Source organism: Lycium ferocissimum, chromosome 9, assembly GCF_029784015.1.
Source record: "Lycium ferocissimum isolate CSIRO_LF1 chromosome 9, AGI_CSIRO_Lferr_CH_V1, whole genome shotgun sequence".
NCBI lineage: Eukaryota > Viridiplantae > Streptophyta > Magnoliopsida > Solanales > Solanaceae > Lycium > Lycium ferocissimum.
This window is the reverse complement of record NC_081350.1, coordinates 48619807-48634952: the sequence shown is the minus strand read 5'-3', so window position 1 is coordinate 48634952 and position 15146 is coordinate 48619807. Positions and strand designations below refer to the sequence as shown.

Genomic DNA, 15146 nt, shown 5'->3' with positions numbered 1-15146 from the left:
TTCTTATTTATATATGTTACTCTTATGCCTTGCATACTCAGTACATTGTCCGTACTGACTCCCCTATTGCTCGGGGGGCTGCGTTCATGCCCGCAGGTACAAATAGACAGACAGGCGGCCCAGCTTAGTAGGACTCCCATCCAACGGTGATTAGTGAGCTCCACTTGGTCCGAAGCAACAATTCATTTTGGTATGCTACTTTTGAGATATAGATATGCATATGAGTATGACGGGGCCCTGTCCCGTCCTTTCTACAACTTTTATTCCATTAGAGGTCTGTAGACAGTTATGTGTGGATGCCTTGTGATGTAGCCTTGTCGGTTCCCATTCTTTTGTGTACAGTCCATGTGGCAGCCTAGTTGGCTGGCATTGTTATCTTCCGTATATACATATACATGATGCACAGTTCCTGATATTATTCTTTCATGAGTCAGTTAATCGCATTGAGTTGCTTGTGGGCCCTTATTATCATACAGTGTTGTCTAGGTATGAGTATAGGGGTGTTTGGTCACTAGATATCAGGCACTCGTCGCGGCTCATCAGTTTAGGTCATGACAAGACTCACTCTCGTCAGGGAGAGGATCTACCGACACATCATACATCTTAATCATTGTCTTCAGTTTGAAAAGGTCTGAGCAATATTCATCAGGCATAAGACTTTTACTTTTCAATATAGCCCATGCATGTGGACATGGTATCTCGTCCATTTGGAACATCTGACAACTGTATGTTTTCTTTTTAAGATCAATTATGAAATGCCTTGCCTCATCATTTACGGTATACACATATTCAATTGATGGTTCAACCTAATCAAGAAGAATTGTGTCAAACCAGAATACATTGAATATTAATAATGATAAATATATGAAATATACAATTCACACAGAATTACTTAAGTACTTTCTAAAATATACTAAAATACATTGAAATATATGTAGGCAGAATTCAACAAAATAAACAGTAACACACCGTCATACGTAGAGATTTACATTCGTTTATTGATAATAATTCCTGGAATGCTTTTCCAAGTGTTGTGAATGTGTATGTACCATTTCTCCTATTAGTGCAATTATATATCCGAAACATCTTCCTCACTTCTTCAAGAAAATCTAAAACAGGCAACTCTTGCTTCTACCAGTTTTCCATTGATACATTCGGCTATATTCGAGCTCATTTTCCATCCTCTGTTAACGGGTGAATACAGTCGAGCCCACTTTTCCCTTCCAGCATCCTCCAAGTACTCTTTTACCTGAAAATCAACCTTCTCAATCTTCTCCATCAGCTTATCAAACTCAGCCTGTGTGTATGCTTTTGCAAGTGCATAGAATACAAGACTCAATACTTCATCATTCGACTTGTATTTCTTGGTCACATTTTTCCATAAATGCCATATGCACGCCAAATGTGGCACAGTTGGATATACTAGACAACGCACTCGAATGATGCTCTCATGTCTATTCGATACAACACACATGTTATCCCTATTCCCATAAGCTTGTTTGAATTGCTCAAAGAACTACGCCCAAGACTTGTCGTTCTCTGAATCTATCACACCATATGCCAATGGGAGAATATTACATGCACAAACATGTTTAATTTGAGCATAATGCAGTGTATATTTACAGTGAAATATAGCATAAAGCAAATTGGAAATACACTGGAAATACAATGAAATGTACCATGAAGAAGAAAAAATTGTATTTATACATGTTGGCACCTACTTGCACCATCCAACGTGCTGGCTGATACGAATGTACCGTTATATATCGTTTTAAGGTGGGAACCATCTACTACAATTATTGGTCTATAACACTTGAAGCCTTTTATGAACTCTTTAAGTGCTACAAACAAATATAAGAACTTATTTTGTTGTGATTTGTGCATTCACACAAGTGATCCAGGGTATGTTTTATCCAATATGTACACATATCTCAGTAACTTCTTGTATGATTCTGCTGGTTCCCCTCTTAATTCATTCATTGCCTTTTCTCTAGCCCTCCAGGTCGTCATATAAGAAACATCAACGCCATACTCATTTTTTACGTCGCCTACTATATCACCAGGTGTATATTTCCTCTTGTGATTTGCTATTTTTGGCTTAACAACTAACGCCCCAATCAACCAACTTGTTGCTTGCGTTTGGGAATACACCTTGTCCTTCAATGGACACGTATGTTCGTCATGGAAAGATCTCACTCTGAACATTTCAGAGTTCGCAATACTTGAAGCTCTGAATTTCCAATGACAATCAGTTGAACAGCATACCAGGATGTAACTACAAAAGCCAATACAAAAAAGAACAATAAGATTGAAGTTTCAATCATATATATGACGCTAAATACATTTCCGTTATATATTGAAATGTTACATAATGGAATTAAATCATAAGAACAGCGCATTTTTCAATGTATTTTCAATACCAATGAAATATAATGTCACTAAAACAGTGTATGTCAAAGTATTTCATTGTATTTCATTGTATATTCCAATGTGTTTCGTAGTATTTTCAGACCAACATACCTTATGGCATTCGACCTCTCTGTCCTGAAATTGAATCTTTTGCGAATTGCATAATTCGCTATAACATTATTTAGAGTATCCTTATCCTTGTAGATTTGATCAACAAAAACTTCCTTCTGTTCCTTGTTTGAAATTATCAAGTTATCGTTGTTTTGAAATAAAACAACAGCCTTAGAACAATCTGATGCATCCAAATCATTTGAATCAACTACGTACATAGCATGCATATAATCATTAAATTCAAGTTGAAACATATCGTCTCCAACTGCAGATTTGCCGGATACAAAATTCTTAAGATCATTATCAGTTATGCTAACGCACATCGGATACATTTCAAATCCCTTATTTTCTCTCTTAAGCTCAACATACACCCTTATTTCCATATCGTTGTGTATTTCCATTGGCATATTGTCTCCTTCAACAACATATTTTATTGATATCGTTTTCATGCTAATATCAACACCTAATTGAATTGCTATAATTTCAACCAACTCAGCGTATGAACAATAATCTTTGAAGACAACTGCGTCTATTTTGTAATTAACAAAGCAATTCTGTTCGTTCCAAAAAGTGAAGTGTCTGATCACAGTTGTTATGCTTGACATTTTTTCGTTTTGAAAACAACAAAACTAGAAGAACAACAATTGCATTGGAAAAAAAAATCATCGTTTCAAACACAGAATATAGAATCAAAAAATAATCTCAAACAAATCATTGAAAATTTGAAACATACCTCTGTAGAATCTGAAATACAAATCTGATCGTCACTAAAATTATATATAGACACTCGTTCGTATGTTATCGAGTGTATGTCAACTTGCTTTGAAGAATTCGAATGTAGAAAACAGAGCTCACAAAAATTCTTTTGTATTTGGGAGTTTTTAGATCTTTAGTAATTTTTGAATTCAAAAAGTTTTGATTGTGATAAAATTGGAGAGAGATACATAAGATGTTATGGAAGAACAACCGTTACGCGTGATTTATGGGAAGATTTAAATTGAATCCCTGAATTTTTTTTTTTTTTTTTTAAAAAAACATGTTCCATAAATAGGGCCTGATTTTACTCACCAGTGTCTTGCTTTCTTGTATTTCACTGTATTTCAAAAAAATGAAATACACGCATTTTAGGATAAAAACTAGCTATGCTTGGTAAATAATGATTTTATAGCTATTTCTGGTTAGAAGCTACTAAAAGGTAGCTATTTATGTAAGTTTTACTACATTTAAAACGTTTGGGCTTGTAATTTCTTTCCCGAATTTCTGTATACAAAATTAGGATTCGAAGAGTGAATGGACTGATAATGACCGAATCCCTTAGTCTTTTGGCCTTTTCAACGCATATGTGCAAACCAAATAAAAAGACTTGATTTGCTATTTAGCTCACCTGATAAATGCCAAAGAAATGTTTTAAAAATATATCTGGGTTTGGGGTGGGGCGGGGGCGGGGGGGGGGGGGGGAGGTAATAGCACCCCCGTAAATTATGAGGGGGTAATAGCACCCCGTAAAGTATGAGTGTGTCATTGTAAATCCGGCTATAGTTTAAATGTCATTTTAGCCATTTTCCTGTTAAAGTTTTTGACCTCACTCATTGAAAAAAAATAATTTTGAATAGTCAAAAATTTTGTTTTTGGTTGTGGAGATGAAACATAAACTTATAGCTTCTATTTGACAACAGAATAAGAAAAATATTTTTCAGAGTAAAAATATTACACATAGTTGTATGCTTTAAATTAACTATATGTCTCTCAATTATAAATGCAATTACTTTCTTTGTCCCAATTTATGGCATAGTTGGAATTTTGAGATTCAAACTTCTAAATTTTGAGTGTGAATTCGGATATAGAAAATTTATATATTTAGAAACTACGTAAAAAGTACTATATAAATCACAATAATTAACAACTTAAAGTATTTAAAAGGCATATACAAAATTTGGCCAAAGAAAAAAAAATTGATTGACTCTTGAAATCTGAAAGGTGCCATATAAATTGTGATGTAATGTAAGTATATATTTACCAAACAATCAATCACTAGCACATATTTATTGACACACTTTCATATATTTAAATCCTCATATAACGCTTAAGTAGTAATATAAGATGTCCGATATTATTATTTTAATTTATATTCTCTCCGGTTCAAAATAAGTGCTTACTTAGCCTTTTTATTTTTATTCAAAATAAGTGTCCACTTACAAAATTAAGAAGGAATCAACTTTATATTTTCAGATTTATCACTATTTACTCAAGGAAATAAATAAGCAAGAATCTTCTTAAATAAAGGTAGTTTAGTCCCATGACTATTTTTTTCTTCTTCTTGAAATTAGTGTTTTACTAAGGGGTGTGAAAAATGCTAAGTGAACAATTATTTTGAACCGGAGGGTGTATTGATTAAAATTCAATGTGTTTTATGGTTCTTATATTCTAATTACATAAAATGGAAAAAGATTAAAATTCAATGTGTTTTATGGTTCTTATATTCTAATTACATAAAATGGAAAAGATTAACTAGAGTCTTTTGTAATAAACATTTAAATAATTTATCTATATACATGCATAATACTAAATTCGTAATGACATTTTTAGTCACCTAAAATCATAGTCCTAGCAATGTTGGGAAAAGGAAACTTGGGCGGAAAGGAAACAAGGTTTAAAGGAAAGATTTCCCAAAGTCAAATCCCAATCAAATTCGGTAGTAAATCTTTTTCCTATAAGTAAGTTACATTAACAGCAGTATCATTACATTAACAGCAGTATCATTAAATTCCCTAGTTCAAAACTTTCGAAAAACTCGTATTTTTTCCTTTTCAAGAAACATGTCTGAAAATCAATGTTTTGCTAATAGGACATTACCACCTGCAGTAGTTTTTTACTTGAACCAACAACATCAGCAAACAAGTGAAGTATTGAAGACTGATTCAAAGTATGACTTAGTCAAATTGAATCTGTTAGTAGTGTCCTATATTCCTGGATAGTTAGCAGTAATGGTGCACTTTTCTAGTTTATTGATAGTGGATAGTTGTTGCTTAGTTAGTGGTAGTAGTGATCAACTTAGTGGATTAGTGGTTAGTTTATTTGTAAGCCTATATAAAGGCTGTACTTTGCTCTGATTTAATATACAGAAAAACAAGCTTCCAGCACATATTCAGTATTCTTAACTTTGAGCATTTGTTTTATAAGTTTGCTGTCTATTTTTCTTCAACATCTTTGGTATCAGAGCTATGGCGTCTAACGGCAATTCGTTGAGTGTGGCACAACCACTCATTCCCGTGTTCAAGGGAGAAAACTACGAATTCTGGAGTATTCGAATGAAAACTCTACTAAAATCTCAAGATCTTTGGGACTTGGTAGAGCGTGGATTTGTAGATCCTGACGAAGAAAACAGACTGCGAGAGAACAAGAAAAAAGATGCTAAGGCGCTGGTGATTATCCAACAGGCTGTCCATGATAGCGTCTTTTCACGGATCGCTGCAGCAACCACATCAAAGCAAGCTTGGTCCATTCTGCAGAAAGAGTTTCAAGGTGATTCAAAGGTCATCGTGGTGAGACTGCAATCACTTCGGCGTGAATTTGAAACCTTGATGATGAAAAGTGGAGAATTCATTGCTGATTTTTTGTCAAGAGCAATGGCAATTGTCAATCAAATGCGATCCTATGGCGAGAAGGTTACTGATCAGACCATTGTTGAAAAGGTATTACGAAGCTTGACTCCAAAATTTGATCATGTAGTTCTTTGCGATAGAAGAATCTAAGGATTTATCAATTTTTTCCTTTGATCAACTAATGGGGTCTTTACAAGCACATGAGGCAAGAATTACTCGATCACTTGAAAAGAATGAAGAAAAGGCTTTTCAAGTGAAAGAGGCAGCCATAAAAAATGCAGAAAGTGAACGTCCAGCAGGTAGAGGCCGTGGAAGAGGAGTATTTCGTGGTCATGGTCGTGGTAATGGAAGAGGCAATGGACGAGGCAGAGGTCGCTTTGACGGGCAATGGCAGTCCGGTGAACAGAGAAGCAACAAGAGCTATATTCAATGCCACCATTGCCATAGATATGGGCATATAAAAGCTGATTGTTGGTATAAAGACCAGCAAGTTAATTTTACTTCAGAAATGGAGATGAAAGTAAGCTTTTTATGGCTCATTCTAATACTAATTATAAGTCAAGCGATGTATGGTTTATAGATAGTGGATGTTCAAATCATATGACGGGCACCAAAGATATTTTTACTGAACTTGATGAGACACACAAGATGAAAGTGCAGCTTGGCGATGACAAAGAAATTCAAGTTGAAGGTAAAGGCACAGTAAGCATTGAAACAACCCATGGTAAGGTTAAACTTCTGCATAATGTTCAGTTTGTACCTGATTTGGGGTATAATTTGCTAAGTGTTGGACAATTAATGGCTAGTGGATATTCGATATTATTTGATAATTATTCATGTGTTATCAAAGATAAGAACTCAGGCCATACATTGATTAGTATCACCATGACTCACAACAAAATGTTCCCGCTGGAAGTTTCAACCATAGGGAATATTGTTCTTGCTGCTAAAGGAAAGGATGAATCGAAGCTATGGCATTTACGATATGGACACCTAAATGTCAAGGGTCTGAAATTGCTAAGTGAGAAAGGTATGGTTCTTGGACTGCCTAAAATTGATTCTATTGAATTGTGTGAAGGGTGTATTTATGGGAAACAAACCAGAAAGTCCTTTCCTGTTGGAAAGGCTTGGAGGGCTTCAAATTGTCTTGAATTAATACATGCTAATTTATGTGGACCTATGCATACTACATTTTTTGGTGGGAGTCGTTATTTTCTACTCTTTACTGACGTTTGTAGTCGCATGAGTTGGGTATATTTTTTGGAAAGCAAGTCAGAGGCATTTCAGAAATTCAAGCACTTTAAAGCCAAGGTTGAGAAGCAAAGTGGTCTGTGCATCAAAACTCTTCGCACCGATAGAGGCGGTGAATTTCTGTCCAAGGAATTTAATCTTTTTTGTGAAGAAAATGGCATTCACTGGGAGTTGACAACACCTTCTACTCCGGAGCAAAATGGCGTCGCTGAGCGGAAAAATCGCACTGTTGTGGAGATAGCAAGAAGCATGTTACAAGCGAAGGGACTTCCGAATGAATTTTGGGCTGAAGCTGTGGCAACGTCAATCTATTTATTGAATATCTCTCCCACAAAGGTTGTCATGAATCAAACTCCATTTGAAGCTTGGCATGGTAGAAAACCTTCTGTAAGCTACTTAAGGATTTTTGGGTGTATTGCTTATGCTTTGGTAAATTCTCAATTTCGTCATAAGTTGGATGAAAAATCTGAAAAATGCATTTTTATTGGTTATTGTCCACAATCCAAAGCATTCAGATTGTATAACCCTCTTAGTAGCAAGATTTTAATTAGAAGGGATGTAGTATTTGATGAAAATGCAAGCTGGAAATGGAGTGGCAGCGAGGAGAAGATGCAAGAACAGATTCATATGCCCACCGGAATCACTTTTGATGGAATTCAACAACCAACTCCTACAGCTGCACCAACTGGTTCTTCTTCAACTTCTCTAGATTCATCTGCTTCAACTTTACCAAGCAGAAACTCTTCATCTACTACTCTTGAAGAGTCTCAAGATGAGCCAATTACATTAAGAAGATCGACAAGGCTTACAAAGCCGAATCCCAAGTATGTTAATGACATGTATGCAACTTGTCAATTTTCATTTGCTGTTTCAGATCCTACATATTATGGAGAAGCAGCTGAAATGGAAGAGTGGCGGAGAGCAATGTTAGAAGAGATGAAATCTATCGAAAGGAATGGCACATGGGAGATGGTGAAATTACCAGAAGGCAAAAATGCAATTGGCTTGAAGTGGGTGTTCAGGACAAAGTTTGCAGCAGATGGGAGCCTACAAAAGCATAAAGCTCGTCTTGTGGCAAAAGGATATGCACAGCAATATGGTGTAGATTTCGAAGAAACATTTTCTCCAGTAGCTCGGTTTGAAACTGTGAGACTTGTTCTAGCATTGGCTGCACAGTTGCAATGGCTAGTTTATCAATTTGACGTCAAGTCGGCATTTCTCAATGGAGACTTACAAGAAGAGGTGTATGTAGCTCAACCAGAAGGTTTCATAAAGGAGGGCGATGAAACAAAGGTGTACAAGCTAAAAAAGGCATTGTATGGTTTGAAGCAAGCTCCTCGAGCGTGGTATAGCAAAATCGATGGGTATTTTCAGAAAAAGGGATACATGAGAAGTGAGAATGAACCCACATTGTATGTGAAGAAGGAAGGTAATGATTTCATCATTGTTTGTCTTTATGTTGATGATATCATTTACACTAGCTCTTCTACTTATCTTGTGGATGAATTTAAGTCTCAAATGATGAATGAGTTTGACATGTCGGATATGGGTTTATTACATTATTTCCTTGGCCTTGAAGTCCATCAAGCTGAAGATGGAATATTTATTTCACAAAGGAAATATGGCAGGGACCTTCTCGTTAAATTTGGTATGCTTAATTGCAAGTCGGCAGCTGCTCCTATGAATGTTAGCGAAAAATTGCAGCTTAATGATGGAGCAGAGATAGCTGATCCTAAAACTTTCAGAAGCCTGGTCGGAGGTTTAATTTATCTAACCCACACTCGCCCCGATATTGCATTCTCTGTTGGTGTTATTTCCAGGTTTATGCAACAACCTTCAAAGGTTCATTTTGGAGCAGCAAAAAGAGTTTTGCGTTATATTCTTTGGAACTATGGACTATGGGATTTGGTACTCAAAAGTGTCCAATTTCAGATTATATGGGTTCACTGATAGTGACTATGTTGGTTCGTTGGATGATAGGCGGAGCGTTTTAGCTCATGTTTTTACTCTTGGATCGGGAGTAATAAATTGGAGCTCAAAGAAGCAAGCTACAGCAACCTTGTCCACCTCTGAAGCTGAGTACATTGCAGCTACTTCAGCCGCTTGCCAAGCCATCTGGCTAAGAAGGATGTTAGCAGAACTTCAACAGAAGCAAGAAAATGCAACAGAGATATATTGTGACAACAAAGCATCGATCTCCATGACAAAGAATCCAACTTTTCATAGCAGAACAAAGCACATTGATGTTCGCTTTCATTTCATCCGTGATTTGGTTGCGAAGGAGGAGATAATACTGAAGCATTGCAGCACTCAAAAGCAATTAGCTGATATACTGACGAAGTCTTTGGCAGCAGACAAGTTTGTCTATTTGAGGGCTTTGCTGGGTGTCTGTAACTTTGAATCAAGGGGGAGTATTGAAGACTGATTCAAAGTATGACTTAGTCAAATTGAATCTGTTAGTAGTGTCCTATATTCCTGGATAGTTAGCAGTAATGGTGCACTTTTCTAGTTTATTGATAGTGGATAGTTGTTGCTTAGTTAGTGGTAGTAGTGATCAACTTAGTGGATTAGTGGTTAGTTTATTTGTAAGCCTATATAAAGGCTGTACTTTGCTCTGATTTAATATACAGAAAAACAAGCTTCCAGCACATATTCAGTATTCTTAACTTTGAGCATTTGTTTTATAAGTTTGCTGTCTATTTTTCTTCAACATGAAGTGCCCACATTGGCTAGACCTTCACTGACCGTTGATTATTTCATGACTCGCTTTACGTTTGAGGATGAAGAATTTATAGAAGAAGAGGAAGAGGAGGAAGAGGAATTTGCGAATGACATATCCGAGTCGGTTCTTGATGATGAAGAATTTATAGAAGAAGGGGAAGAGGAGGAAGAGGAATCTGCGAATGACATATCCGAGTCGATTCTTGATGATGAAGAAATTATAGAAGAAGAAGAGGAGGAAGAAGAAGAGTTTGAAGTTGAAATATCTGAGAATTTGGAAACAAGAACAAGAATGGAGTTTGCTCATTGTATGGATATTGATCAGCAACAGCCGCCTCATATTCCAAGTGGAACAATCGACGAAGTGCTTCCTACACGAGCTAGGGCGCCTCGAATGCGTGTCAGTAATAACTACGTTCGTCACACAATTCAACTCCCAGAATTGATTCTTGATAGTGATACCTATGGCTATGGTGATGAAGTTGATGAAGAAGATGAAGAAATATAAGAAGAGGAGGAGGAAGAGGAATATAATGAGTTGGTGGATCAACAAGATATGTCTGAATATTTGGAAACAAGAACATATTATTATGATCCTGTTATGGATATAGATGTTAATGGAGGTGATCCAATTGTTGATGATGAGGAACAAGAAACATGTGCCATTTGTTTACTTGAATATAAAGATGAAAACACCATTAGCACACTTCAATGTGGCCATGAATTTCACTCTGGATGCATCAAGAAGTGGCTGCAGAGGAAAAAATCATGTCCCTTTTGTAGAGCTTCAGTTTTGCCCCTACATTAGTCTTAATCTTAAGAATTCAATTAGTGTAATGGTTAGTATTATTATTTTTATCATGGTCGTTGTAATCACAATTCTTATGTGAATTATAGTTTCTTGTAACTTTGAGAGGATATCCAGAATCATTGCAGATTATCATGTCAGAATTTTCTACACATCCAGTTCCTTATCATGTTTCTGAGATTGATAGCATTTTAACTTGTGCCGAATAATTTTTTTTTACACTTACGTTTATGTAGTTTGCTCCTGAAACAGAAAAGTGTAACTCAAAAGCCTGTAGTTGATTAATTTGATTCAACTACAAAGAAGTGTAAGGGGCTGTACCTTCCATTTTTATGGTCCCTTAAACAAAAAGTAATGGAAGAAAATCAAAGAATCCATCAGAATTGCTTGTTATTGATACTATGTGAAAACAATCTGCGAATTATTGATATCCATAAGTATTGAGGATACTTTTGCCGTACCTGACTCTCTTCTCTTTTTATAGCTCATGCAGGATTCATTCATCGTCGTTATAATGCAGCACAACAACACAGCAGAAGAGTGACCATGCCCATTACTGGGAATTTTATGAAAAGATAGGAACGGGCATGGTCGCTCTTCTACTGTGTTGCTTTGCTGCATTATCATGATGATGAATGAATACTGCATGACCTTTAAAAAAGGTGCTGTGCTTCAGGTTACCTGTTGTCATGCCTAGAGAAATAGTTTAATCCTGAATTTCGGAATTGCAGCTATTGTAATTGGAGGGGGAGGGGGGAAGGAAGCTAGGGTCACAATGTGTGTATCTCTGGTGAAAATCGGAGTCTTAATGCTAGCTGTTGATACTTCAAGTAATTTGTTTTTGTTACACATTTTTAAAGATTTCCAACTATATAGATAATTCTTTCTCCAAAGAGTAGTACAAAAAAGAGGTAAAATTGTAAGAATGAAAAACCAACTTCGGCAGAGTCATCGATCAGATCACAGTACAAAAAAGAGGTAAAATTGTAAGAATGAAAAACCAACTTCGGCAGAGTCATCGATCAGATCACAGTAAACAATACTGATAAAACCAAAATATGTTAAAAAAGAATGGGAGTAATAAGGCAAGCAGTCAATAGCCTTGTATTATAAACTCTGAAATCACGTGTACAAATTAACACAAACAGAGAGAGAGAGAGAGCACTATTATCTTCTGCAACATGAGAAATTGATTTTTTTTTGGCAATTAAAATGATTTTCATTGATCACCAAATGAGAAATACAAAACCAGGGGCACGTAACCAACTGCACCCCTCTCAGAAAATACATCAGAGACCTGCTCAACCTGACTACCAGTGACCCTTTGCTCCTAGTAACCGAAAAAAACTAAAGTTACTATAAATTACTCAAATACTCAGCTGTAGCTCTATTTGACCTCACTCGAATGCAGAGATTAGTCTTCAATGAATGCAAAAGAACTGTTGTGCTTCTGCTCTTGTCCTAAAATACTCTCTTGTTCCTTTCAATCCATATGTCATACACCATAGCAGCAAATCCAGCTTTGAGTAGACAACTTTTAGCATTTCTACCCTTAGATTTTTGCACCATCAATTGCCATTCTTGGTCCCAATCCTGTATGGTTCTCCACCATTTCAGCCACACCAGAATCTGATGCCAAACCTCCTTGACATATGCACAATCAAAGAATAAGTGTCCTGCTAATTCATCACAGGCATTACATAATACACATGTAGTGCTCACTGTTAGGCCCCATTTGTGTAACAAATCTTTAATCCTCAACCTCCCATGTAGAGCAACCCAAAGTATAAACACTTGTTTAGGACATGCTACATTGTGACAAACTAAGTTCCTCCACCCCACACTACCCACCTCCCCTCTCCAGCACCTATACAGACAAGAGATGGTAAATTTACCCTTGTTATATATTTGCTGATTAGAAAATTGAAAATATTCGTCAGTATACAACTAATCAAACAATCAAGTACCACACAGGATAAAATGTGTTCATACATGTCTCAATTCAAATATTTTTCTCAACAAATATACCCTATTTTTTGGAGGTCCATAAGAAGCTAATACTATAATCATTGACCAAGGGAAGCAAAATATAGAAACAAGGATAAAGAATGCTATGAAATCACTTGGATATTCAATCTTGGGACTGCACTCACTTCAACAATGTTAGTGATAGGCGATCCATGTGGTTAGTTCCTAGTATATAGAGGTTGAAGTACAACTGCCATACATGTGAAATTTAGCTAAAAACAAAAAGAATCTATTCCGACATTTAGATTACTCTTCGTTCTAAGCAGAACAACACCCAGCTTTCTTTACTTCAGAAACATCATCCCTGCCTCCAACATTAATCGTCTGCCCTTTGGGCAGTGCTGCCGGATCATCTCCTACTTCAAGAGCTTTCCTGCTAACAACACGATGTATTTGAGTGAGCACTTCTGTGAAGGCACCTTCACATTCATGGACTCCAAAGCGGATGTTTCCATGAAAAATGTACTTTCCTTCTCTGCAAATGCCTTGGCATCCTCAGTCGAAACAGCCCGCAGATGACGCAAATCTGCCTTATTACCCACCAGCATTATGACGATGCTAGAGTCGGTGTGATCTCGGAGCTCTTTTAGCCATCTCTCTACATTCTCAAAAGTTACGAGACGGGTGACATCATAGACAAGCAATGCTCCAACAGCTCCTCCATAGTAGGCACTTGTGATTGCGCGATATCTTAAGCAAAGAGTACATGTTGAGAAAATTATTATGATACAAAGCATCAAACGAAAACATTTCCATACTTGAAAATAAGATATAAAGTGGCATGAAAATTGTACTAGGGAAAATGGATGAGCACGAAATATTTATAGGACCTTAGACTGTAAAAGTTAATAGAAACTTGGGACAGCAGTCAAGGCTGGAAACCTAATGCAACAATAGACAGGAGAAAATAAGGAACGAGAAGAATCTCCTAGTACACCAAACTTATTCATAACAAGAACATGACCACATCCCATTTTGGACATCAAAACAAACAAAAAATACAGGGGTGAAATCGTTAGCCTAATCAATGAAAATTAGGAAAGAATATTTGCATCTTAGATCCATGATAGAAAAAGGTGAGCACAAAAGACCGGGTCCCCTTGGAGTAGGGTGGGAAGTAACCTATAAACTCAAAAGTTCACCATTGTAGCCTTAACCATCCTAGCTGATCCCCTGAGTCTTCTATTCTAGGAAAGCCATATGAAAGCCATCAAACTATATGATAATTTCATAAAGCAAGCATGATTGTTCAAGTTTATATGATCTACAGAGTTTAGCAAAGTCAGAAATTCTCTTAGCTTCAGAAATTCTCTTAGCTTGGAGCTCACACAGGAAGAACACTCGAAGCGAATGCTTCGCTAGTAAAGCAGATGCCAATGTATGACACTTTAGACACAACCAGCTTAAGACTATGGTTGTTGTTTTTGATTAAGTAATAATCTTAAGCTTATTGTTATTCTTTTTAGCTTTTCAAGGTCACCATTTCTAGATCAGTTTAATCCTGGAACATACATCGTCGAAATCCCTCTTCGACAGGTATCATTGGAGGAGTCAGTGGAATACAGTAAAAGGGAGATTCAAGAAGGAGAGCCAAGAAAGCCCTTGAACTCCTTTTCTAGCCTGGGCCTGCAGTTCGCTTATGAAGTGGTCTCAGTGACAATTGGGAGGCTAGCTCGTTCAGGACGAGAAATAAGGAAAATAACAGTTTTTGGATTTCTGAGGGCAGTCTGTCCAATTCTTTCGCAATTTATTATGAAAAGTCTATTGGTGCTAGAACAAAAAAAGGCAGTGGATTTACCTATGAGAAGGACATATGATCTCAAAAAATATTCAGACTAGCAGTCCTGCACTTCCTACTCTGACAATCTTAGAGTTTGTACAGTTCAGTGTTATCGGTGGCGGATGGAGTGTTCAAGCACTGGGTTCATTTGAACCCAGTCCTTCCGATGCGAAGCATAAATTTATGCTTAGTCACACATGCAATTTCGTCAGAAAGGCCTCTAATACAGAGGACTTGACTAAATTTACAGCTTTTATTCAATAAATTTTCCGTAAGATCTCCAAAGGTAGACAAAGAAAATTTAAAGGTGCAAGTATAAGACTTCCATATATACAGTGTGCACAAAGACTGCCAATAAATTACAAGTAAACTCGGTTACGATACTGTAGGAAGCTGAGAAATACACGTATACCCTTTTAATCTCATTATGTAGCCA

General features: G+C 36.6%; 3 protein-coding genes and 1 pseudogene across 3 annotated transcripts; 2 read left to right on the top strand and 2 right to left on the bottom strand.

The window, feature by feature from the left end:
• Nucleotides 1-539: 539 nt before the first annotated feature.
• Nucleotides 540-1474, bottom strand: LOC132032009 (uncharacterized). The gene is made up of 2 exons (XM_059421839.1): nt 1136-1474; nt 540-806 (listed from the first exon to the last, which is right to left on the bottom strand). Exons 1-2 carry the CDS (start codon nt 1472-1474, stop codon nt 540-542), a joined length of 606 nt encoding a protein of 201 aa, XP_059277822.1.
• Nucleotides 1475-9865: 8391 nt separating this feature from the next.
• Nucleotides 9866-11159, top strand: LOC132032007 (uncharacterized). The gene is made up of 2 exons (XM_059421838.1): nt 9866-9977; nt 10091-11159. The coding sequence occupies exons 1-2, from the start codon at nt 9866-9868 to the stop codon at nt 10600-10602; spliced, it is 624 nt and encodes a 207-aa protein (XP_059277821.1). The 3' UTR covers nt 10603-11159.
• On the top strand, nt 10651-11111 carry LOC132032006 (probable E3 ubiquitin-protein ligase RHB1A). Its single transcript, XM_059421837.1, has 2 exons — nt 10651-10884; nt 10992-11111. Exons 1-2 carry the CDS (start codon nt 10651-10653, stop codon nt 11109-11111), a joined length of 354 nt encoding a protein of 117 aa, XP_059277820.1.
• A 2015-nt stretch (nt 11160-13174) lies between the features above and the next one.
• Nucleotides 13175-14156, bottom strand: LOC132029318 (ras-related protein RABA1f-like; annotated as a pseudogene).
• Nucleotides 14157-15146: the final 990 nt, after the last annotated feature.

Excerpts from the sequence above, each read along its gene's own strand:
- LOC132032007 (XM_059421838.1), top strand. The coding sequence starts at position 9,866 with ATGGTGCACTTTTCTAGTTTATTGATAGTGGATAGTTGTTGCTTAGTT. Across the intron at positions 9,978-10,090 it reads TGTAAGCCTATATAAAGGCT|TGCCCACATTGGCTAGACCT; the intron begins GTACTTTGCTCT and ends TTCAACATGAAG.
- LOC132032006 (XM_059421837.1), top strand. The coding sequence starts at position 10,651 with ATGTCTGAATATTTGGAAACAAGAACATATTATTATGATCCTGTTATG. Across the intron at positions 10,885-10,991 it reads GTCCCTTTTGTAGAGCTTCA|TTTCTTGTAACTTTGAGAGG; the intron begins GTTTTGCCCCTA and ends TGTGAATTATAG.
- LOC132032009 (XM_059421839.1), bottom strand. The coding sequence starts at position 1,474 with ATGTGTGTTGTATCGAATAGACATGAGAGCATCATTCGAGTGCGTTGT. Across the intron at positions 807-1,135 it reads AATGTATCAATGGAAAACTG|GTTGAACCATCAATTGAATA; the intron begins GTAGAAGCAAGA and ends CTTCTTGATTAG.